At 42.3% G+C, this 22,995-nt stretch overlaps 2 protein-coding genes across 2 annotated transcripts; both read left to right on the top strand.

Annotated features, from left to right (window-relative positions):
- Positions 1-656: 656 nt before the first annotated feature.
- gsx2 (GS homeobox 2) lies at positions 657-1,724 on the top strand. Its single transcript, XM_087783090.1, has 2 exons — positions 657-1,096; positions 1,174-1,724. The coding sequence occupies exons 1-2, from the start codon at positions 691-693 to the stop codon at positions 1,509-1,511; spliced, it is 744 nt and encodes a 247-aa protein (XP_087639216.1). The 5' UTR covers positions 657-690; the 3' UTR covers positions 1,512-1,724.
- Positions 1,725-6,716: 4,992 nt separating this feature from the next.
- pdgfra (platelet-derived growth factor receptor, alpha polypeptide) lies at positions 6,717-22,488 on the top strand. The gene is made up of 29 exons (XM_087785255.1): positions 6,717-6,888; positions 8,135-8,210; positions 8,597-8,881; positions 8,949-9,209; positions 10,058-10,197; positions 10,872-11,034; positions 11,610-11,802; positions 11,880-11,995; positions 12,066-12,362; positions 12,434-12,700; positions 13,031-13,161; positions 13,247-13,415; positions 13,585-13,774; positions 13,891-14,006; positions 14,238-14,364; positions 14,436-14,632; positions 14,924-15,018; positions 15,116-15,248; positions 15,465-15,569; positions 15,914-16,024; positions 16,439-16,592; positions 17,472-17,629; positions 18,022-18,131; positions 19,315-19,437; positions 19,525-19,636; positions 19,711-19,810; positions 19,896-20,001; positions 20,987-21,219; positions 21,297-22,488. The coding sequence occupies exons 1-29, from the start codon at positions 6,751-6,753 to the stop codon at positions 21,442-21,444; spliced, it is 4,554 nt and encodes a 1,517-aa protein (XP_087641381.1). The 5' UTR covers positions 6,717-6,750; the 3' UTR covers positions 21,445-22,488.
- The last annotated feature ends 507 nt before the right edge of the window (positions 22,489-22,995 follow it).

The raw sequence follows: 22,995 nt of genomic DNA, 5'->3' as shown, positions 1-22,995 counted from the left end.
GTGAAACCGGATTCGGAGTCACGATTAGGCCACGATTAGTGGATCATTTGTGAAATCCGCATCTGGAGTCAGATATGGAAATAAAAGGTCTGGATACCAGAAGTTGCTCTCATGGTAACACTAGTTTCTGGTTGTCTAATGTTGCTATGAATCAGTTAATATTGTGAGAATACAAGTAAAAGATGAGAACAAGTTCAACCCAAGCTCGCTACAGTAGCTTTCTAGAACTACTAAAGTAGCAACAAATTAAAAATAGTAGTTGACAAACGGATGGATAGATGGGATCATGACTTTATATAAGGAAAAATAAAAAGGAAAATGAAAATTGAGTTTAAATCTCATCATTAATGGTTGAGTTTGATGATAGCATATAAAGTTGTGTTTTGATCATATAAAAATAAAGAAGTATATTTGTATAAATTGCCACAATTGATGGATATCGAGTCAGTGTAGAAGTTTGTTCCTTTTTTTAAAGCACTTCCATGTTTCGACACTTGTCGTCCGAGAGATCCTCAGCTCGGACTGTCAATAAGCAAGTTATGATTGGAGGAATCCTCTGACGTCACGCGCTCCTCTGACAGTTTGAAGCCGGGTGCGCACGTGGGTGACGCGTCAGGGCCCACCCTCTCCGGGGTCCCTTTTGTTGAAGTATCAAACATAAGCACTTTAGGAGATCCCGAGGGGTTTCAGATGAGACTCAGCTCTCCTCCAGCGACCACCACCATGTCCAGGTCTTTCTACGTCGACTCTTTAATCATCAAGGACACGGTGAGACCCGGGCCCGCGGACCACCACCACCAGGGGCCGGAGTTCCTCATCCCCATCAGCATGCACTCGCCCAGCGTGATGACGGTGACGGCGCCGGTGTGTCCGTCCAGGAAGAGCGGCACCTTCTGCGTCTGTCCGCTGTGCGTCACGTCCCACATCCACTCGTCCCGCAGCGGGCTCCCCCTGCTGAAGGGCCAGTTCCCAGGAGCCGACGCGCAATACTGTCAGAGGATAGCGCACCAGGCTCCGGCGCACCCGGGACACACACCTGTTTGCACGCCCACGTTCAGCGTCACGGACCCGCGCAGATACCACTGTCTCTCCATAGGTGAGTCTTATCTGTTTGTGTGTTGTTTTACGCCCCTTAGTAGGACCTGACTTACTTAACTTATCTTCGTCCAACAGGCGCGTCTGAGACTCACATCCAGAACGGGAAGCGGATGCGCACCGCGTTCACGAGCACGCAACTTTTGGAACTGGAGAGGGAGTTTTCCACAAACATGTACCTTTCGAGACTGAGACGAATCGAGATCGCCACGTACTTGAACCTGTCGGAGAAGCAGGTGAAGATCTGGTTCCAGAACCGAAGAGTGAAGCACAAGAAAGAGGGCAAAGCCACGCAGAGGAGCGCGCACGGCGGCTGCAAGTGCACCGGCGCGCACACGGACTACCCGCGGTCAGAGGACGAGGAGTCGCTGTCACCAGCCTCTGCCTCCGAGGAGAAGGAGGTGACCCTCATGTGAAACCCCCTCTGCACTTGTTTACCCACCTGTGGATCTTTCTGCATGACAAGTTCCTCGCATCGTTAAAAGGAAATAATGAAACTGATGTAAAGACTCTCCGTGTTTCTCTGCAAACTTACCAACTGTTTCCCCGCCACTGCCAAGTTGTGAGATGAAATCCGCCATGTATAAGTATTTGTATATTCTGTATTTATTGTAATAAACCCAACAATGACGAAACCTCTTTGTGTTTTTTCAACCTTAAGATATTTGGGAAATTTAGAACAAGAATTATTATTATTTTTGTAAAACGACCAAAAAGAAACCACAGGAATATCAACATGTTAATTAAATCCAAGTTAAGTCAAATTATGCTCTTATTATTAAATTAATTTGTTGTCGAATATAATAAAATAAATTGGTGATTTGTTGGAAAGAAAAGTGTGGTTAGATTATAGACGCGCTCATATTATGGTAATTGTTTATCATTTTTATAAAGAAATTAAATGAACAAAACTATTATTTATTAAAATCAGTTTGACTTTGTCATTTTGCATGACTCAAAAAACTTTCAAGTTTACGTTTTAGTAGTAATATCATTGAAATATTTTCATACAACATCGATTCATTTGTTGTCACTTTTTAATTTTGTTTATTTAATTATTTCTTTTTTCACTTCGATCAAGCTCCCTCGTTTATGTTTGCGCAAAATATTTGCTTTATTATTCAAATAAATAATAAAAAGCAGATTTTTCATATTTTTTTTAGTGTCCTACTTCATATTTTTCATTGATTGATCATCCGTACTTTTTGTCTTCCAAATAAATACCGGGTTTTAAAAATAATCTAATAAAAAAACCCAAAAGAATAATAAATTGCAGTGGTTAATTATTTTTGGTCAAAATCAAGGAGTGAACCTGTCGAGGATTTTATTAAAACCTATAAATACTTTTACTAAAACTATTTAAAAAAATGTTAATATCAAATGTATTTCTCCTCGCTTAGGTATCAGGCCTACATTTAAACTACCGCAATTTAATTTGGATTGAATCGTACGCTCTATACGAATTTCGAGCTGTATGTTACCCCCTTAAATGCGTCCACAAAAGGGTACCCGATAACTCCCCTACGTGGGGAGCAGCCAATAGTTCATTAATGGACCCGCCTGAAAGGGTTCGGGGTATCCAAAGCCAGTTTAATTGCGTTTTCGGTCCCACGTTGGTCGATTATGCCGCTTTTGCTGCAGCGCACCGAACTGGGATATATAGAAGTGGCCAAAGGCTTTGACAGTTTAGATTGTCCTGCCTTGGGACCCGCATTTAGCCGGAGACCCCCGACGGCTGTGTGCTCATAGGGCTTTGAGGGACAGCTCCGGGGTTCCGCCGAGCGACACACAACGATTTAGTCACTGTTTCATTAGGCACTATTTGAACCTTTCAACTTGTGCTGAATTAAAGGGCCGTGCTCCAATGGAAAGGACTCTGAGGGGGGATTAAGTGAGGAGGGGGCGCTGGAAATTAGCTGACGCCTAATTTAACTCGTGTCTGTCAGAGTTTGGGATACATTCCTAATTGAGAGGGGAAGCAGGTGAAGGTTTGGTCCCACGCAGACCCATTCACTGCAGGAATAAATGGCCCCCTTTCACGTCCCGCTGCTGATCATATATCGCAGTGAGGGGAAATCCATCTAATGAATTTAATTCAGGATTAATCGAATTAGGGTTCTGCTGCAGGTGTGAAAGGTGCACAAGTGTCGCGTTTTCAAGACAACGTGTGTCACTTTTTTTATTCCCTCGGTGTGACTAAAGTGGTTGACGAGTCTCTTCATCCGTATCTGGACTTACTGGAAAACTCTCAGTCAGCTGTGAAGCTCTCAATGGTCTGCTCTGTATGTACCTGCAGCCGGGTCGTCAGGCCTCAGGCGCCATTGAAAGCCTAATTACGCATGACAAAAGACAATTAATAAGAGCTTTCAGTCGCCTGCAGCTGCTGTTTGGTTTTGGATAGACAAGTGCGACTATGAGAGGGTCCTCGGTGGATGGTCCGAGACCCACATCTCTAAACCAGGGGCTCGAAATTTGCATGCGAGTGTTGCAATTACTTATTGGTCAAGATTCAATTAGGAATTTGAAGATCATTTTAAAGTGTTATAGGCTTTGATCAACAGGCTTGTTGACTGATAATCAATATTTTATTGTTATTTTATTTGTTTGGTCTATTTAATAAGTTGGAGAATATCATACTTTCTCTCTCTCTCTCTCTCTCTCTCTCTCTCTCTCTCTCTCTCTCTCTCTATATATATATATATATATATATATATAAATAATCCAGAAAGAGTAGAAAAACACACCTAAAGTGAAAGTTTACTCAACTTTTCTTTTTTTTTTGGAGTAATCAGTTTCTTTTTTGGAGTTACAGGCAGAACTGTATGTCCATGTAAAGGTCGCGAAAGGTGCTGACTTTTTTTGTCCAAGAATTCCAAATACCTCAATGAAGCTCGTCTGTAACGTCCTCCTTGTATTGAAGCCTGGACAAGAAAATTGTTTCAAATTAAGTATATTTATTTAACTTTCAATTTTAAAGTAGTTTGTAGCAAAACAACCCAGCAGTGTCTCAGTGTAAATCTCACACATGACACCTACATAGCCGTGAACTGAGACACTGCAAACTGGCTTAATGAATGAATGAATAAATAAATAAATACATAAATAAATAAATAGTCTTTACCGCTTAATCCCTTATGGGGCTTGCGGGGGGGCTGAAGCCTATCTCAGATTGTACGGGCGAGGGGCGGGGGACACCCTGGACAGGACACACAAAGACATAGCTACAGGTTTTCGATCTTTAAAGTATATACTTTATTGAATATTGTTTTGATTGTTTAAGCGCTTTGCGACCCTGGTCTGGAAAAGCGCTATACAAATAAAAATTACTTACTTACTTACTACAGACAATTTCCCCAAGTTCAGATCAACCTCTCTATGTTTTTGGACTGTGGGATGAAACCGTAGTGCCCAGAGTAAATCCACGCAACACAGTAAAAACTCACAAACTCCAAACAGAAAGGTCATAAGTTGGCCTTCTCCCCACCTGGAAGCGAACCGGCAACCTTCATGCTGTCAGGCGATCTCGCTAACCACTACATCGCCGTGTGCCCCCAAACTAGCAAAGACTAAACATTTATTGCATTTTATCTGAACTTTTTCTCATGTTGAGGCTTTAATACATGAGGCAGTATGGAGGTATTTGGAAGTTTTTAAGTGTATCTTTTTGGATGTAAAATGGAGTACTGTTCGCCATCGCTGACTCTCTCACCCGGGACAATCCATGTTCCAACTGATCCCATCCAGCAGGAGACTGTGATACGGACCAGAACATCAAGGTATAAGAAATCTTTCTACCCATCTGCTGTCTGGATCAGGAAGATTATTTAATTATTTTGAATGTATTTTCTTTTTATGTAATTTTATGTTGCCGCCACAAAAAATCTGTTGTGTTTACAAGACTGGTAATAAAAGTTTTCTGATTCTGGTTATATGGACATGTATTTCTGCCTGTAACTCCAAACACATACAGATGAATCACAACCCTCAGGTGACATGAGGGTTCGAATACAATTTGTAAAAAATTATTTTGGGTGAGTTATCACTTTAAGCATGAGTCATTATTTGATCATTGATATGTAATTTATAGAACACTTCTCACACAAAACAACAAGAGTAGGTGGCGTTAAATCTTGGTCTTCACTCTCGTGGAACAATGGTTTGTACTCACAGCTGATGGTTTGACTCAAGAGATGTGAATGAAAAACCAATCATGACACTCACCCTGGCCAGCTGGGACTAATGAGTAGATTTGAAATGATTGTAACAGAATGGGAGGGGCATGTCAAGGTTCAGCACTCTGGACAGTTCCCTTGTGTCCCACCGTCAGAGTGGAGTGAACTCCAGCACACGCCCAAAACTTAAGTCCACCTGTTGGGATGTTCACTCCAAATTGTGCTCAAGGTAATAAAAAGTGGGGGAAAGAAATTGAATTTCTTCCTTAATATTTCTTCCAGATCCTTCAGGACTAGTAACTGATTTAAATTACAAACATTTACTCATTACTTTGGAACTGGTCTAAACAAAACAATATAAAACAAGATTTATTTATTTCAATTCAGTTTATTTCCATTCTCTCCTTATTTTTGAGGGTAAGTAGTAAACAAACAAAAAAAAAGAAGTTTGTCCGCCTCCCCCTGGTGGACACTTTACTGAAGTACAGTCCTCGTCATTGAATGAAAACGGGTTACCAGCCACAGCACACATTGTTCCAAATAATGTGATCGGAAAATTGTGCAAGTCCTTTTGTTTCATGGCGCTCCATCAGAGGCGGAGTTTGAAACTCTTCTCTCGCCGTATCTTCTGTGAAAACCTTGGCGTCAACTCTTTCGGTGACCACACTCACTCAGAAGTGACAGCAGCAACAACAGACAGACGTAAACGAGCTTTGTGAAGCTTTTGTTTGGAGAACAAGGGTTCTGTTCTTTGAGACAACATGTGGAAGTGATTGCGCCAAACGTCTGGAGTTGGGGAGCGAGGGAGGGAGGAGGGGTGAGCCTCGGCCCCGGGGCTCTGCGCAGACATCGGGGTCTGATCCCCCCACCCCAGTTCTATGTGTGATTCATTGGGGGTCATTATTCTCCTGATGCCCGCCAGGTGAGCCCCGGGACCAGCAGAGGTAAACAATAACGGTTGTGTTCTTATCACCGGTAAACAGCTGACGCATGTCCCGGTACCGGGCGGGAGAGAAAAAAAAGGACCTCGGATCTGCTTGAGAGAGAAGCGTGTGAGACGTGGCTCGCATTTAATGGTGTTGGAGCGCCCTCTATGAGAAAAACAGAAACCCTGAAACAGTTTGGTTAAGACGAGCCCAGGAAAAAAAAATGAATGAACCGCTGTCTTTGGTTTTACATTTTGTTTTATAATGGAAAAAGAAAATAAAGAAAAACATGAAGTTTAAACTTAGTCCACAAACGTGTACACGTAATAGCATGGTACGTCTGCGACTTTAAAAAAATATGTTTTGCTTCATAAGAGGGGGTTCGGGGTGGTTGAGATGGGAGGGGGGTTGCCATTTCCTGAGAGTTATTTACTTTGAGCCAGATGATCAGTATTTTGGAGAAGCAGGAGGAGGAGTGAGGGAGGGAGGAAGGGAGGGAGGGAGGACTGTAACTGAATCAGTTACAGGTCTGAGTGCAGAGGAAGCGCAGTTCGTGGATGTGGACAGAGGGTCGTACATACTGCGCAGGGTCTCAGAGGATTATTCAAGCTGCAAACTGCGCCTTTTTTCCTGAGGAAACTAATTCACTGTGGATGTACTTGCACCAGAGGAATATAAAGAGGGGATTACTGAAGGTAAATGGAAATTTTAGTGGAGTCAAATTGGACAGTTTAAGCTGAATGAAGTGCGTGCAGGGATGCTTTATTAGAAGTTGGACCCCCCAAAAAGTAGATTACTAGAGAAAATACCAGGAAGTTTCTGCTTCTCTTTTGTATTGCAACATAAAAGAACCTTCGCAGCTCCTCTTTTAACGCAAAGTTTGCATTAGAAGTGTAGAGATTTAGGACTGTTTGCACCTCCTTGGACCATATGGTCTCACCCCTGGACGCCCGCAAACCAGCCTCTGTAAAAGTGCTCCGTGTCGGCCTCACAGCTGGAGGTGTCACCCCAAAGACTGAAAGCTCCGCGACCTGGAATGTAACGGAAAACACATTGGAAATTACGAATCATTTGCCCCAAATCCCATTGGAATTTATATGGAAAAATCCGCGCTGGAATGAAGCTCACGTAAATAGTTTTGGGGGACACAAACCTTCAACACAAACAGATATATGTTTTTAATTGAGAATGAATGTGGAAACTTTTGGACGATCTCCAGCGAAAGTTTTGGAGAAACAAAGGGGGTTATTAACTTTGCGTCAGTTGCTCAAAAAGTTATTTTTCTTTTCAAAAAGTCGGTAACAAAAGAGAGAAGTGTAGGTAGTTGCTCAGCAGTGTGTGAGCATTTTCTAATTTAAAATTGCAATTAAAAGTTGTTTTTAATGGATTTTTCTAATTTATCTGAATTTACCTTAAAATATACATTAACCATTGATAACATAAAACAACCACAACTAAGATCAACTTATCAGAAACTAGTATATCATTTCTATTTAAACATTATTATAGCAAATAAAAACAGATTTTTGGTTTCCAGTCGACAAACTCAGAAGATGTTCAACTTCTCGGAATCATTAGACATCGCTATAAACCAGAGAGCGGTGATCTCGTGAAAAGCTGGACTGTGTCTCCCTCTATCGATAGTCTTTAGTACTCCACTCTCTCGGTCCCGCGTCGCAAAGTAAAGAACCTCTGTTGCAAAATTGGACGAAGGGACTGACTTTCGCTAACAGATCGAGATTGCAGCTCATATTCGATCTTAAGAACTCATCAGAGGATTTATCAACCGAATTCATTAGCCTTTTTCTTCTCAAGAGATTTCATTCACCAAAGCTCAATTAAAATGGGTTGGAAAGTTAATTCAAAACTCGGAATCCTTGTAAACTCCATGTTTGAGAGACAGTGATGTCGATATTAAGTACATGAATCCTGTCTCTTCAGGCTGGGACATCCATGATCATGGATGGGATGAAGTCTCGTGTGGTCTTTGGCGCTATCTTCTTGGCGACCATGACGGGTGAGTGAGTTCTTCAGGTTTCTTTGTCTCTAACTATTCTGCAGTCTGTGTCATTTGAGTTCTTTTTCATGTTAACATGTAAAACGTAGTATGTGCACCTCTTAGTGACAAAATGGCTACATATTCAGATAGACTCAACTTTACTAAAATCACTACCATTTCAGGCGCGAGATTTGTCCCTTAAAAGTTAAAAGAGATAAAAGTTAAAAATGTACTTTCTGTCTAAAAAAAACATTATAGAGCTAGACCTATCCGTCTTAAATTGTTTTCTTAGCTTTCATTTAATTTGTACCAGTATTCATAAAATGGTATCTATTTAATCAAAAAGAAAAACTACTACCCTCCATTCTTGAATCTTTCTATCCTAATGTTTCTACATCCTGCAGTTGTCTCGGGACTGTCGCCACCGACTATCATCTCAAACGAGGACGAGTTTGTCCTGAAGCCCAACTCCATCTTCAACATAAGCTGCACCGGGAAAAAATATGTCGTTTGGGCTGAGCCTTTGCCCAACAATGCACATGTCTACCCTGGATTCTACACCGCCACGCTCTTCATCGATAACGCAACAGTTGAAAACACAGGTTACTACATGTGTGTGTATGAAAGCCAGGAGCTGGAGGAGGGCAAGTATGAGAACAACGAAGCAGGGATCTACATTTATGTTCCAGGTGAGGATCTCATTCACCCACTAGACCCAACACGATCAAGCATTCTGAATCTCTGGTTTTCTTCTAGACCCTTTGTTTCCTTTCGTTCCGGAGCCTTTGGAAAACCTGGTGGTGGCTATGGAGGTGACCGGCGTTCCGATCTCCTGCCGTGTCTCGGATCCTAACTCTCACGTGACTCTGAGACGAGTTCCCAGCGGAGAGGAGATGTCTGCTTACTACGATAACAAGATGGGCTTCTTTGGAAGTCTGTCTCCGGGCCAGTACCAGTGTGAGACCACCGTGAATGGACGGACGGTCGGTAGTGACGTCTACACCGTGGAGGATCAGGGTGAGTAAGTGAAGGATGGATGTTTGGCAGCTGGACTTTGGGAATAATTTTTATATTATGGTGGAAAGGTTCAGTTTTCTTATATAAACTTGATAATGGTAGCAACATTTGATTGGTAGGTAAGGAGTGAAGGAGTAGTACTCCATCAAGCAAAGGGCAAAACTTTTGAACCAATTCACAGGTAGAACTGTATAAACATCAGTAATAAGAGATGAATAAGAATGCCCTGTAAGTCTCTATCTCAACTATGAAAGGCTCTTTTAAGCATTCGGCTTCTCTTTGGTTGCTGTCCCAATACTAGATGTACTGTCAGAGGTGAAAAAACGGAAAATACTCTTTCAGCAGATACTCTAGACAAAACAACTTGTTGAATTGAATTATACCATTGTAGTTATTTTGAAAGGAATGGTTTAGAGTTTAGAAAACTGTTATTCAATAAGCTCTTGCTCCAGATTTGGCCTTATATATATACGTTTATATATAAGTTTAATGATTGCTAAGTCACTATTTAATTATCTATTGAACATCGGTCACACTGAATTTTGTTTTTGTAATGATCTCATTCCTGATAATGGTTGAGATAAGAAGATGAAGACAGAGATGTGAATTAATCAGGATAACAGAGAACACTGCTATGTTTACCATGGGAGTGCTGCATGCTGACCTCACTGATTGAGAGCTCTGACATCATGTTATTATCACCAAGGGGGGATGACTTAAGACGCCTGTTTTCGGTCCGCATTTGTGTGAGAATGTGTGTGCTATGAACACTCAGTGAGATTTTTTCATCCTGAATTAATGAAAAAAAAAGGAGCAAAGAAGCTTTAGAAACATATTTTTCTCTCTAGTCTCTGCAGAGGTGGACGGCATTGTGGTGGAGGTGAAGGCGAGTTCGGAAGCAGTGCGAGCCGGTCAGCCTTTCAACATCACTTGCATTGGTCCCGCTGGACCGGGATTTGTCCAGCAGTGGGTTCATCCAAAAACACAGGCAAGCATCCAAACTCTCTCCCTTCATCCAAAACTATGTTCATACTCTTTCCTGCCCAGCAGAACTTCAAAATAGCAAATAATGGTTTGGGGCTCTGGTTCCAAGAGGAACTAGGGCGGCCTCCTGTGGTCGAGAAGCCGACCCTGTTAAACACAGGAGTGCTTACAAAGGAGCGTTTTTTAAAACGTCAAATCAAAACCTCCTTAAACTAGAAAACACCAAGCAATTAAATAGACATTTTTGTGATTTATAAAACATATATTTACATACAATATTCCCTCTGTATACCAGCTGAATACGACAGCATCTACAGAAGTCATTGAGTTGAAAAAACAGGAGAAAACTAAGAAGCTTTTGAGGAATGACCTTGAAACACACAGACGACAGTGATGGTTTTTATTTCAAACATCTGCAGCGATTTTGTGTATGTTTGTGCTCGTAACCATGCAGATCCACGGCCTTAATCTGAACACCATCTTGTTTATTTTTGTGAATGAAATTCCCAAGTTCATCTGCAGACTCCAAACACAGGTTCAACTTTAGTACCATATTTAAAAAGAAATCTCTGTGTTGTTGATTTATGTTTCTGTTGCCATTCAAGTGTTTAAACCATTAGGACCCCCCACCACGACTTCTACGCTTCAGTACTCAAGTCTGTGTCTCTGTTCTTCTAGGCTGAAAATGCTATTCAGATCCATCAAATCTCCTCGGACCGGGCCATCTACACCCTCAGTATTGAAGAGGCAAGTGTTAAAGACACAGGAAGCTACGAGTGTTCCATCACTCATGCGGAGAGCGGAGAAGTTCGAGTCAGCACCATCGCGGTTGCAGTTTTTGGTAAGCCCTAAAAACTTTTTTAATACTATTTAAACACCTTGTTGTCAAACTCAAAGCCTGTGAGCCAAATCACGTCATTCCTCAAGCAGTTTTAATGCAGCCTACATTTGTTAACTGTATTCAGCCAGATAATAAAAAAACACAACATTTTAATTAAACAACCTTTAATGAAAAGCTACGACGAGTTAAAACGATTAAGATGCCTTGTATTAGGCCAAGATAAGATAAGGAAGTGAGATTATCGATATCAACAATTCTACAGAGTTCCAAGAACACCCTCTGTGTGATTGTGTTCTTTCACCCCTGACCTAGACGATGTATTTAAAAATATATATTAGATATGACTATATATTTTCATATACGTGGAGTAGTGGTGTAGAACTTTCCATACCCCGCCTTCTGTTTTCGACATCAGCCACTCTGCCATTACGGAATGACTCCAACAGATGTGTGTCAGACTTTTACCGCGACTGTCCCCGTCATCTGGATCCTGGGCTCACCTGCTTTATGATTCCTGGCCTTCATTAGCAGTCTGCGCCCCGCTTTCATTCATCTCTCCATTTTCTTCCCCTCAGAGGAGAATTCCTTCGTGGCTCTGGATCACAGCGGGATTGGCTCCACTGTGTTTGTGAGTCTCTTGGAGGAGACTGAGTTCACCATTCTCATTCATGCGTACCCGGCTCCCAAAATCTCCTGGTTTAAAGACGGCATACCTATATCAGAGAACTACTACGTGCTATCCAGGACGAGTAACCTTGAAGGAAACAGGTAATAATTCTTATATAAAAAATAACTCTAGCTATCATGTTTGATTTGAATAGTAAACAATTTTAACCTTTTTCTAGGTATCAGAGTATTCTGATATTCCGGCAACCTATGGAGAAAGACAATGGAAACTACACCATCACTGCCATCGGCGGCTCTCGTGCTGCTCACTTCTCCTTCATCCTTACTGTGAAATGTAAAAAAAACATTTTAATCAAGCGCTCAAATGATTTTTCTTACTGACATGAAGCGTCTGCTCTATTCAGCCTCCAGCTCGTTCCCACTCACGCCTTCGTCCGCCCCGATGTTGCTGCCTAGCATGGAGGAGATGGTGGTGCAGCTCCATAACTCTTTCACCCTGACTTGTCGGGGTGAGGCTAAATTAGCTTGGGATGTTCCTCTAGAAGTGCCTGAGGAGACACAGCAGGACAATAGTGGTTTGTTTGTGACCACCATCACGGTCCACAACGCTACCGCCATGCACACCGGTTACTACACCTGCTTCTACAGCCACAACGATACAGAGGAGAGCGACATGAGCCGCATCTACATCTACGTGCCAGGTTTGATCCTTGAGACATTCCGAAGATTTCGATGATTTTTAATAGTAACCAATGACTTTTATGCCATTTAGACCCAAATGTCCCCTTCGTTCCATCATCAACGCCATTTTCCAACCATGTCCTGTCCATCCACGAAGAGATGGAGATCCACTGCCGTGTGACCGACCCTTCCACAGTCGTCACACTGGTGAACGCTGACACACAACAGCCGGTGTCGAGCATCTATGACAGCAAGGTTGGCGCTTTGGGGGTTTTCACTGCCGGAACTTACACCTGCAAGGCCATCATCAACGGAGAGGAACATTACAGCGAAGAGTACATCGTCCACGGCTGGAGTGGTGCGTGAAGTCTTTATATTTACGTTACAACACAAAAGATCTTGTAGAAAAATGTTTAGAAGTTTTTTACCATCCTTGAGAGTTCCCGAGTGAGGAATCGAAGCAATTTCCCAGGCAGTGTGTGGACAAGCCATTCCTCCACCCAGTCAAATTTGCCGCCTCCACCCAGCTAGGCATGTCAGGAATCCTGCAAAGGCTGGCGGCCATTCGCTCAGAAAACCCAAAGATGCACAAAAAATATGAGATAGATCAGCTAGAAAATGGAACCTGGTTAAGATGCTTACCCTAGAAGGGTGGATATAAGGGAAGTGACCATGCCATGTTTCTCAGGTTCAGTTACACTTCATGTGGAGCTTTCAGCCAAACAGACGGCTCTTCTTGTGGGCGACACCATCACAGTGACCTGCCTGGCTAGAGGATCTGAAATGCTGGAGGACCACTGGAAATATCCTGGCAAGCTGGTGGGGAATAGTTACACAAAAGTCATTTTATTGTATTATATTGTGGAACAATAATTAAACAGAAACTTTTTTTTTTTTCAAACAGGCTCATCGCGGTGTCAAGTCTGTTCAGGAGAACAAGAAGAACCAGGAGATCCTCTACACGCTGACAATCCCGCAAGCGTCTTCCAAAGACAGCGGGATTTACGCCTGTTCCATCACTGACATCATTACCAACGAGAGCCAGACAAAAGAACTGGCAGTCACAGTTTACGGTATGAGATTAGCTAAATTCATAACATTTATTTAGCATACAGAGGCTGCTTTTATCGCAATACTGTGTGACAGCCAAATGTCTTAAAGTTTAAAAAAATCCCTCTGGACTTTCTGGAGTTTGACACCTCTTGAAAATATACTGAACTTTTTGTTTCTGCACCGATACAGACAGCGAGTTTCTGTCAGTCCAGCCAGAGTTCAGTGCCCATGAATCAGCAGACCTGGACGAGGTCCGGGAATTCATATCTGACATTGACACCTTCCCTGAGGTTCACGTCACGTGGCTCAAAGACGGCTTCCCCCTCAGTGATGTAACAGCTGAAATATCCACCAGCCTGAGGCAGGTCAGCGAGACGAGGTGAGAGTCCAGTAATTACCAAACGTGGCAACATTCCCACACTCTGGACCTGAACCCTTTTGGCCTTTTATTATCCCGATTGATGTTTTCACTCCTTCATTACAACGTGTGTGCAGGTACCTGAGTGTTCTTACACTGATCCGTGCGAAGGAAGAGGACAGAGGGAACTACACCATGAGAGTGGAGAACGGAAACCATAGTCAGAGTGTCAGCTTCAACCTCCAGGTTAAAGGTCAGTTTTTTTTAGGATTGTTAATACAAAAATATTTGCTTGAATGTTTTCTTTTTCCATCTTAAGACATGATATCACTGGAGTTATCATAAAACTACATGTCCACTTGCTAGGTGTCATTCTCAGGAAATAAGTGATCTCCTTTGTTGACATTGGTGAACTTATGTTAACCTTTGAATGCTTCCCTGTTAAAACGCTTTATAATGACAATCATTTGCAACTTTATTCCAGTCCCGGCCGTCATCGTTGACCTGATGGACATCCACCACGGCTCAGCCACGGGCCAGTCTGTGATCTGCATCACCGGTGGTCAGCCCACTCCAGATGTTGAGTGGTTTGTTTGCAAGAACATTAAACAGTGAGCCATCAAACTAATATTTGTCCTTTGTCGTCAAATCCGGCAGTCACTGACACTCTGCTTTCTCACAGCTGTGCCAATGACTCATCCATCTGGGAGCCGCTGCCCGCCAACTCCACCGAGGTCACCATGGACTCTCACCTGGACGAGTACAACAACCTGGAGAGCCAGGTCATATTCGGCCACCTAGAGAACACAGTGGCTGTGCGATGCCTGGCCAGGAATGAAATGGCAGCAGTCAGCAGGGAAATCAAGCTGGTGTCGAACGGTGAGAACAAACACACGACCGTAGCCATTGATGTCTGTTTATCTTTTCACATTATTTCCCCCTGATCCTTTGACTTCTGAGAACAAGAGACAGTTTGTCAGTAGAGCTAGCTAGGGAGCAGCTGTCAGCTGATGAGGGCCTTAAACACGGGAGCTCCCCCCCTCACCCCTCCTTAGTTCCCCCGTCCCCCTTCCATCTATTACCTTTAACAGTTACCTTGATGCTAAGATAAGTTAATGCTCTGCTGTGTTCGTGTCTGTATGAGTGACGGTCGACTCTGCCCTGAAACAGGCCGTCATCCTGAGCTGACCGCTGCTGCTGTTGTGCTGGTCATCCTCGTCTTCATCATCATCTTACTCATTGTCTTGGTTGTTGTCTGGAAACAGGTATTTCTGCCCCTAAGTGGCACCGCTTCACTCATCCACCCATCTCCACCTCCACCCCGCCTCTCCATGACCACTAACAAGAAGCACTGTGTTTCAGAAACCTCGATACGAGATCCGCTGGAGGGTGATCGAGTCGGTGAGTCCGGACGGGCACGAGTACATCTACGTGGACCCCATGCAGCTTCCTTATGACTCCAGATGGGAGTTCCCTCGAGACAGACTCGTGCTCGGTGAGCTGAGAGACATTTTTGTTCTCTGCAGGGAGAGATTCTGTCTTTTAAGATAAGATAAGATTATGCGGTTAAGTATGAGCGCCGATTGTCTGACTCCATGATCAAAAGATTGGTCTCTTGTCCTCACGTAGCTCCAGTTACACCCGGGTCGCCTTACTATGTATGAAAATGTTATTTTAAGATGTTCTTTCTAAAGTGTTGTATTTTTCTCAGGTCGTATTCTTGGTTCCGGAGCGTTTGGAAAAGTCGTGGAAGGAACTGCTTACGGACTGAGTCGCTCACAACCTGTGATGAAGGTGGCAGTGAAAATGTTAAAACGTGAGTAAAGAACAGACCAGGAAAATTCACCAATTTTGTTTTGTCATTTTTAAATATTCATGTAATGGATCACATAATATTTAACTATTATAAAATTGTCTATGTCATGATAAACCTTAAACACATATTATTATTAAGCCTGAAAGATAATTACATATTATTATCATATTAGATATATTTACTTCTTGTAAAAGACTGTGACTCATAATACAAACCACATAATTCATTGCAGCCCGTGTAACAGTTAAATTGTGAGAAAGGAGAAACCAGGAACTACATATTTAGAAAATGAACAGTTGAATTTTTCTTGATGATGTCATAATTTTATTTCTTTCTACTTTCAGCAACAGCTCGCTCCAGTGAGAAGCAGGCCCTCATGTCTGAGCTGAAGATCATGACTCATCTTGGACCTCATCTGAACATCGTGAACCTCTTGGGAGCGTGCACCAAGTCAGGTGAGCGTCATCCTTTCACTTTTAAGAGCAGCCATTTACTGGAATGGTATAAATAATTAACATCATGTTTTCACCTCTAGCAAGAAAGAAAACATCAAGTACCACAAATGCAACACTAAAGTGGTCCAATTTTGACATTTCAGGTGTCTTAATTTGCTCAACTTAAGTGGCTGCTTGGTATTTCCAAAAGATGCTTATCATTTTGCAGGTGAACTGCCACGTTGGTCACGTCTAATGTGACCTTCAGTCGAGTTGCAGATTTCTTAAACCATCTGTATGCTCTTGCATGTCGTGGAATTTTTAATGGGTTTTCATGGCAAACCTGACTCTTAGCTTTAGAAGTGCTTTCAGCCACTTTTACGACACTGATAAGATTAGTCCACAGACTGACGCTGCTGTCTCTTTGGTTCCCAGGGCCAATCAATATCATCACAGAGTACTGCTTCTACGGGGACCTGGTCAACTACCTGCACAAGAACAGGGAGAATTTCCTCAGCCTGAGTCCAGAGAAACACAAGAAAGACCTGGATATCTTCGGCATAAACCCTGCAGATGAGAGCAGCAGAAGGTATCTAACGAAAAACTGCTTTAGATACTTTTCCAACAACAAAACATCAGCCAAACAGTTACTGTATACCGTAAACATTGTTCTCAGGTTATACTTATTGTAAGTAAACTCTTAACCGCACACATGGGTGTCATAAATCCCACAATAGAAACTCGATAACCAACAGTCTGGCGTCTTCGCCCAATCAAATCAGGTCTTAAGTGGCCCTAGCTTTCAAGCTAATTGAATAAAACCTCAAGTACCTGCTAACTCTGCAAGCTGAAACTCTAGCTTTCTTTTCTGTCTGCGGCTCATCTGCTCTGATGGATGACTCACAGTGACCACACCTAGAAATGACCATAACATGATTTAATCCAGGCTCCCGCTTCAACCTCAACCGCACCTTCCTCGAACCCTGACCAGACTAAATGAGAGGGTTGAGTCAAGGACATGTGTCAGTATTGTAATCGCAGATGAGCTTTTAAATTAATTCTGTGTTCAACTGGAAGTGTTAGACTTTAGTATCTGAGCAACACAATAATGTTGGCTGTGAAGGAGAAGTGATGCAAAAGATATTTCTCATCAAATTAATCATAATAATGTAGTTGTCGACCAGTTAGTTCAAGTATATTCTGTACGAACACTATTATAGATAGACCTCCTATCTTAACACATTATACTCCAATAATGGGGGGATGGACAGACAGATGAAGGGGAGAATGGATGATGAGACAAACGGATGGATGGAAGGACAGACGGATGGATGAATGGGTACAAGTCTGGGGGTAGAAGATTTGGAATAAATGATTAGAAAAATAAAAGGATTTAGTGTGTGGATGGATTAACAAAGCGATGGCTGGATGGATATTTTCAACCATATTTCTTGCCTCCCTGAAACAGCTACGTGATCCTGTCGTTTGAGAGCAAAGGAGACTACATGGACATGAAGCAGGTGGACAACACTCAGTACGTGCCCATGTTGGAGATGAACACCTCCAAATACACTGACATCCAAAGTACCAACTACGACCACCCCCCCTCCAAGAAAAACCCAAGTGGTGAGGACAACTTTGGTAATTAATGTCTCAGTAATTAACAATCCTCTGTAAACCCTATGACTATGTAGGTTTTAAAACACAACTCAACACAAATGATATGTAGTCTATCCAAGTTCACTGTGTATAAACAGAAGCATTACTCCAGAAAGTTATTCCCTCCTCTGTGTTATTGGCTTATACGTTTTGGCTTTAGTGCTGAGTTGGTTTAGGGTACAGCCCAGTTAGAATTCAGGGCCGGTACAGCCCTGTAATTATGCAGGGAAGGTAATTGCAGCACAAGTAATAATGTCCAGTTTGTCCCTGCCATTAGTTGACGGCAGGTTCCTGCAGACTACATTTTCCAAACATATTGGACATTTGCTGAATCCCCTTGATGTGCTTCCTTAATCCAGAGCTGGACGGTCTGCTGTCGGACGACGTGAGCGGCGGCCTCAGCACCACCGACCTGCTAAGCTTCACCTACCAGGTGGCCAAGGGCATGGAGTTTCTGGCCTCCAAAAACGTGAGTGAGACAGACAGGTTCGGTTAGCATCAGTGCATTCTTCGTCTGACTCGGGGAACCGAGGAGGAAACCAGCGGTGGGTTGATAAGCAGTCTCATGGAGGCGGAACCCACCGTGGAGAGCGAGCGCCTTCTCAATATAGCAGAGACACATCCAGGGTAGAATTACCAAACTTAATGCAGCCAGAGGCAATTCCTTCTGCTTCATGGTTATTTTCTCTAAATATCCAGTGGTCGAAACCATCCCTGCGACTGCCATGTTTATACATGGAACACGCTTGGAAAGGCATTAAAGTAACAACTTTTATTTTTATTTTCCTGCCACTCGCCCTGAAGTTTCAAAGAGAGAATATAAACGGTTTCACTGACCATTGAGAAAAAAAATGTGTTTTTAGAAGGAACAACCTTGTTCGTTTTAGAACAATTATCATTTAAAACCATTATGTAACCTGACACTTAAAAAACGGTCAACACAATTTTCGGGCGGCATAGCTCAGACAGCAAGATAGTAGGCTTGTAGCTAAAAAGTTGAGGGTTAAAACCCCAAACCCCAGCTGCGTATATGTTTGTGTAGTTGTGTCCCTAAGAAGGACCTCTAACCATGATTGCTCTTAAGACAGCAGGTGGTAATAGCATTAAAAAATGTAGTAGCACAATGATAATAATAATCAGTTCAGAATACCAACAAAATGTATTATTTACCCCATTAAATCGACATACATTAGTCTATTTCTGTATTATTTTACAGAGAAAAAGGAAGTTAAATGCATGTTACAAGCACACAACTACACAACTTTGCCAGGGTGATCTGATTGGTCAATCAAGTGACCACCAAATTTCTTTAAAGCAGCAGGTTGGAAATGGCGTTTGGAATAATTTCCATAATGGCAATAGTAGTGAGAGAACTTTTTTAAGCTTCCTGAATGATCAAATAGTAACCGCCCTATACATTTTTTTGTTTTGTAAAAGAATGCACATACTGACTGTGGCGGTCATGAAACTAGCAACTAGACTCCCCAGTTTAAACACTGGGGGGAGCTGTATTCCATCCAATATTCCGTAGTGCTGCTTCCAATTAGCTTTTCATGAGGTCCAACTCTTTTTTGTTATGACAGAAATTGCTAAAACTTCTAAACTATATGTTAAAAATAGAGCTCAAGGATCAACTTGTTTCATGTGTGCAGTGTGTCCATCGTGACCTGGCAGCCAGGAACGTCCTCCTCTCTCAAGGCAAGATAGTGAAGATCTGCGACTTTGGCCTTGCCAGGGACATCATGCACGACAACAACTATGTGTCGAAAGGAAGTGTAAGTATAAAAGTTATAAAAGAACATGCCACAATTGGGATCCCTTTTACGCCTAACTACAATAATTGATAATAATTCTTCACACAGACTTTCCTGCCTGTGAAATGGATGGCACCCGAGAGCATTTTCGACAACCTCTACACAACGCTCAGTGATGTTTGGTCGTATGGCATTCTGCTGTGGGAGATCTTCTCTTTAGGTACCCGTCGCATTCCCTTGTGAGAAGATGTCATGGTGACACAGAGAAAAAACTCACCTGTGATTTGGTTGCAGGTGGAACTCCGTACCCAGGAATGGTTGTGGACTCCAGCTTCTACAACAAAATCAAAAGTGGCTACAGGATGTCCAAACCTGAGCATGCGCCTGAAGATGTGTACGTCTTCATTAATCTTAGTTTTAACCTAGTGTTTGTTGAGTGCACTTCAATTACTTGAATTTGTTTTTATTACATACCTCAGGTATGAGCTGATGATGAAGTGCTGGAACAGCGAGCCTGAAAAGCGACCCTCCTTCTTGGGTCTGAGTGAAACTGTTACTTCTTTGCTGCCCTCCAGCTACAAACAAGTGAGTCCTCTGTCATGTTGTGTGTCCCCCTTGGGCTTTCAACACCTTTTTTCTTGACCCTGCCTCTGAACCTTTACATTCTGTTCCTTCTAAAATATCAAAGTTGCAGAATTTCACCATCTGTTTTAACAAATTTCATCACTTAGGGTATTTAAAAGGGCCTTTGTGGGTTCAAAGTTCAGTGCCTTGCTCTTGAGCACATAATTCATGTCTTAAATCACCACCTGGATATCTGGGGTTTCGGTCTGTAGTGACGCAAACAGAAGTCCTGGCTTCAACCACAGAGAACTTTAATGAAGACGTTAAAGTCCACCATAAACATGTCACATCACATCACACTCTGTTCCTTTTATTGTGTTTTATCGCGTCCAGCCAACATGCTACTGACATAAAAACTGAGCACTTCTCATTATACACACAAATGCTTGGCTTTATTATCTTTGATGTCTAATCAATGAAATATAGCTTTTTAACCATACTTTTGTCTATGGATGGACACAATGACGGATGAAAAGATGGTTCAAAGGTTAGAAAGACAGATGGATGGATGGATTGACGTATGTGTGGATGGATGGATGGATTGATTAATGTATATGTGGACGGATGGATGGATGGATTGGCAGGCAGATAGATGGAAGCTTGAGTGGATAACAAGATTGAAAGATGGATGGGCAGATGCATAGAGAAAGGAAAGTAAGGATTAATAGGCTGATGGATGTGTGGATTGATGGATGACAGGTTGGATGGTGGGACAAATTGATTGACAGATGTGTGGACTGATAGATCCATGGTGTGACAGATGGAAGTAAAAATAAAGGGATGGACAGAAGGATAGATGTGTAGATGAATGGACACATTCTTGGATGAACTGATGGATGGACAGATAGGTGGAAGAATTAACATATGGATAACAGGATGGGTGTCCACTGGGTATCTAGTGTAAATCTTCTTTATAAGTTGAATAAAAGCTTCCTTTCTTCTGCAGCACTACGAGAGGGTGAATCACAAGTTTCTAAAGAGTGACCACCCGGCAGTGACCCGAGTGTGCATGGAGAACGACGACTACATCGACATCCCCTACAAGAACCAGGGCAAGCTGAAGGACAGGGAGAGCGGCTTCGACGAGCAGCGACTGAGCTCAGACAGCGGATACATCATCCCGCTCCCCGACCTCGACCCAATGTCCGACGAGGAGTACGGAAAGAGGAACAGACACAGGTAGCCCACAGTTTGAAAGTTCAGATTTCTTAAAGTCTAGATCAGATTTTAACCTTCAACATTCTGGTCGTCTTCAGCTCCCAGACGTCTGAGGAAAGTGCCATCGACACCGGCTCCAGCAGCTCCACCTACAACAAGCGGGAAGGTGAAACCCTGGAGGACATCACGCTCCTGGACGAGATGTGTTTGGACTGTAGCGACCTGGTGGAGGACAGCTTCCTGTGACAGCAGCAGAGGAGACAGAGGAGAGGGACGCTGGAGAAGACCTGAAATGAACTGATACGTCTTCTCAAGCACCTTTTTGGTCCTGCTCCTACAACCACTCTAGAGTGACTCACCTCACTTCCTCCCTGGACTTCACCCCAAGCTGGGCTGGAGGAGTGAGTTGGAGGATCTTAGAGCAGCCTGACAACTCTTGTGTTTGTGGCATTGTTTTCTGAAGTGATATGAACAAAAAAAAAGGGATTCTCGGTCAGCAGCTTTACATCAGACGGTATTAGCGATCATATTTAACCACTACAGATGCACTATTTAAACAAAAGAGAGTCCAAAAATAGAGGAATTTCCTCAAGAGAGAAGCACCTGATGCTGGTACAATCAGTAGCAAAACCTAAAAAAGCACAAGATCAGGAGGTTTTTTCTGTTTATAAATACGTATAAAAGTTATTTTTTTACATCACCTAAAGCAGTGTTATTTGTGAATCCATAGCTGTTACGACTGTTTACGAGAGTAGAGCTTTCTTTTATTCCAGATCTCTCCAGGATGAGCTTTGTGTTGTGTGTCCACAGGGGTGTGATTGTATTGTAAATAGAGCCAGAGTTGTTTTTATAAGAGAGGAAATCATGTTCTTGTGTATTCTTTCAGCACGTATTAAGCTTCCCGACACCACGGCAGCACTATTAACCAGGATCAGCAATAATGGTAATAATCAAGTTCATATGGGGCATTAGATGGACCTGTACCCCTCCCCCCCAGCTAAACCACTGCCTTCCAACAACTGTGATCTACTCCACAACCAGTCGTTGCACTTTTTAGGTTGTTTTTATTTTTACACTTGTTGCCAAAAAAGTGTTCAACACCGTTGGATCTAGTCCTGCTTCAATGACTCCATGTTCGCAGTGTGAGTGTGTGTGCGGCTGTTGGTAGAACACCTGTCAAATAAGTACTCAACCAATATGATGGATGGCTATTATGTGTCATTATTTTCTATGTTTCCTATGTACATTCAGATGATTTATATTTCAATAAATGATTTACGCAGAAAAATACACTGAAAGTGTCTCTTTTTATTTCGAATAAACCATCATTCTATCTTTTTTCTTTATTTATTTATTTTTATATTTTTGGTTTTATTTTATTTTGCTCAGAACAATTAAAAGAAAGATCAAGATTGTTTTTTTGTTTTGTTTTTTAATGTTAAATACTACATAAATCCTCAATTGTGTCGCATTTCATTTCTAAATATTAGAACAATGTATTTTTAGACGGCGGTAAATAAGTTAAAACAGATACATTCCAGTTGTATTGCTGTGAAAGGTGAAATAATTGGTTTGCTCAAGGGCATGATTTAATCCACACATCGTGTCTAAGCACAAGATGTGTTTAATGTCATTTGAATGAACTGCATTGGGGTGTAGCTCTCGCTGTTCGATCTATTTGTTCTGCTCTCTGTCATTATCGATTTAAATACCCGTCTTCTTTTGAGTTTATTTAACGTTTGGAGACTATTTACATGTCATATTTACTTATTCACTACTCGAAATGTTTTGTCCATG

Source organism: Callionymus lyra, chromosome 2, assembly GCF_982586985.1.
Source record: "Callionymus lyra chromosome 2, fCalLyr1.hap1.1, whole genome shotgun sequence".
Classification (NCBI taxonomy): Eukaryota; Metazoa; Chordata; class Actinopteri; order Syngnathiformes; family Callionymidae; genus Callionymus; species Callionymus lyra.
Note: the sequence above shows the minus strand (reverse complement) of the source record. Positions and strands in the feature narration are given on the sequence as shown.

Coding starts and splice junctions, on each gene's coding strand:
- gsx2 (XM_087783090.1), top strand. CDS start 691: ATGAGACTCAGCTCTCCTCCAGCGACCACCACCATGTCCAGGTCTTTC. Junction 1,097..1,173: donor ATACCACTGTCTCTCCATAG/GTGAGTCTTATC, acceptor TTCGTCCAACAG/GCGCGTCTGAGACTCACATC.
- pdgfra (XM_087785255.1), top strand. CDS start 6,751: ATGTGGACAGAGGGTCGTACATACTGCGCAGGGTCTCAGAGGATTATT. Junction 15,019..15,115: donor TGGTTGTTGTCTGGAAACAG/GTATTTCTGCCC, acceptor ACTGTGTTTCAG/AAACCTCGATACGAGATCCG. Junction 19,438..19,524: donor ACTATGTGTCGAAAGGAAGT/GTAAGTATAAAA, acceptor TTCTTCACACAG/ACTTTCCTGCCTGTGAAATG.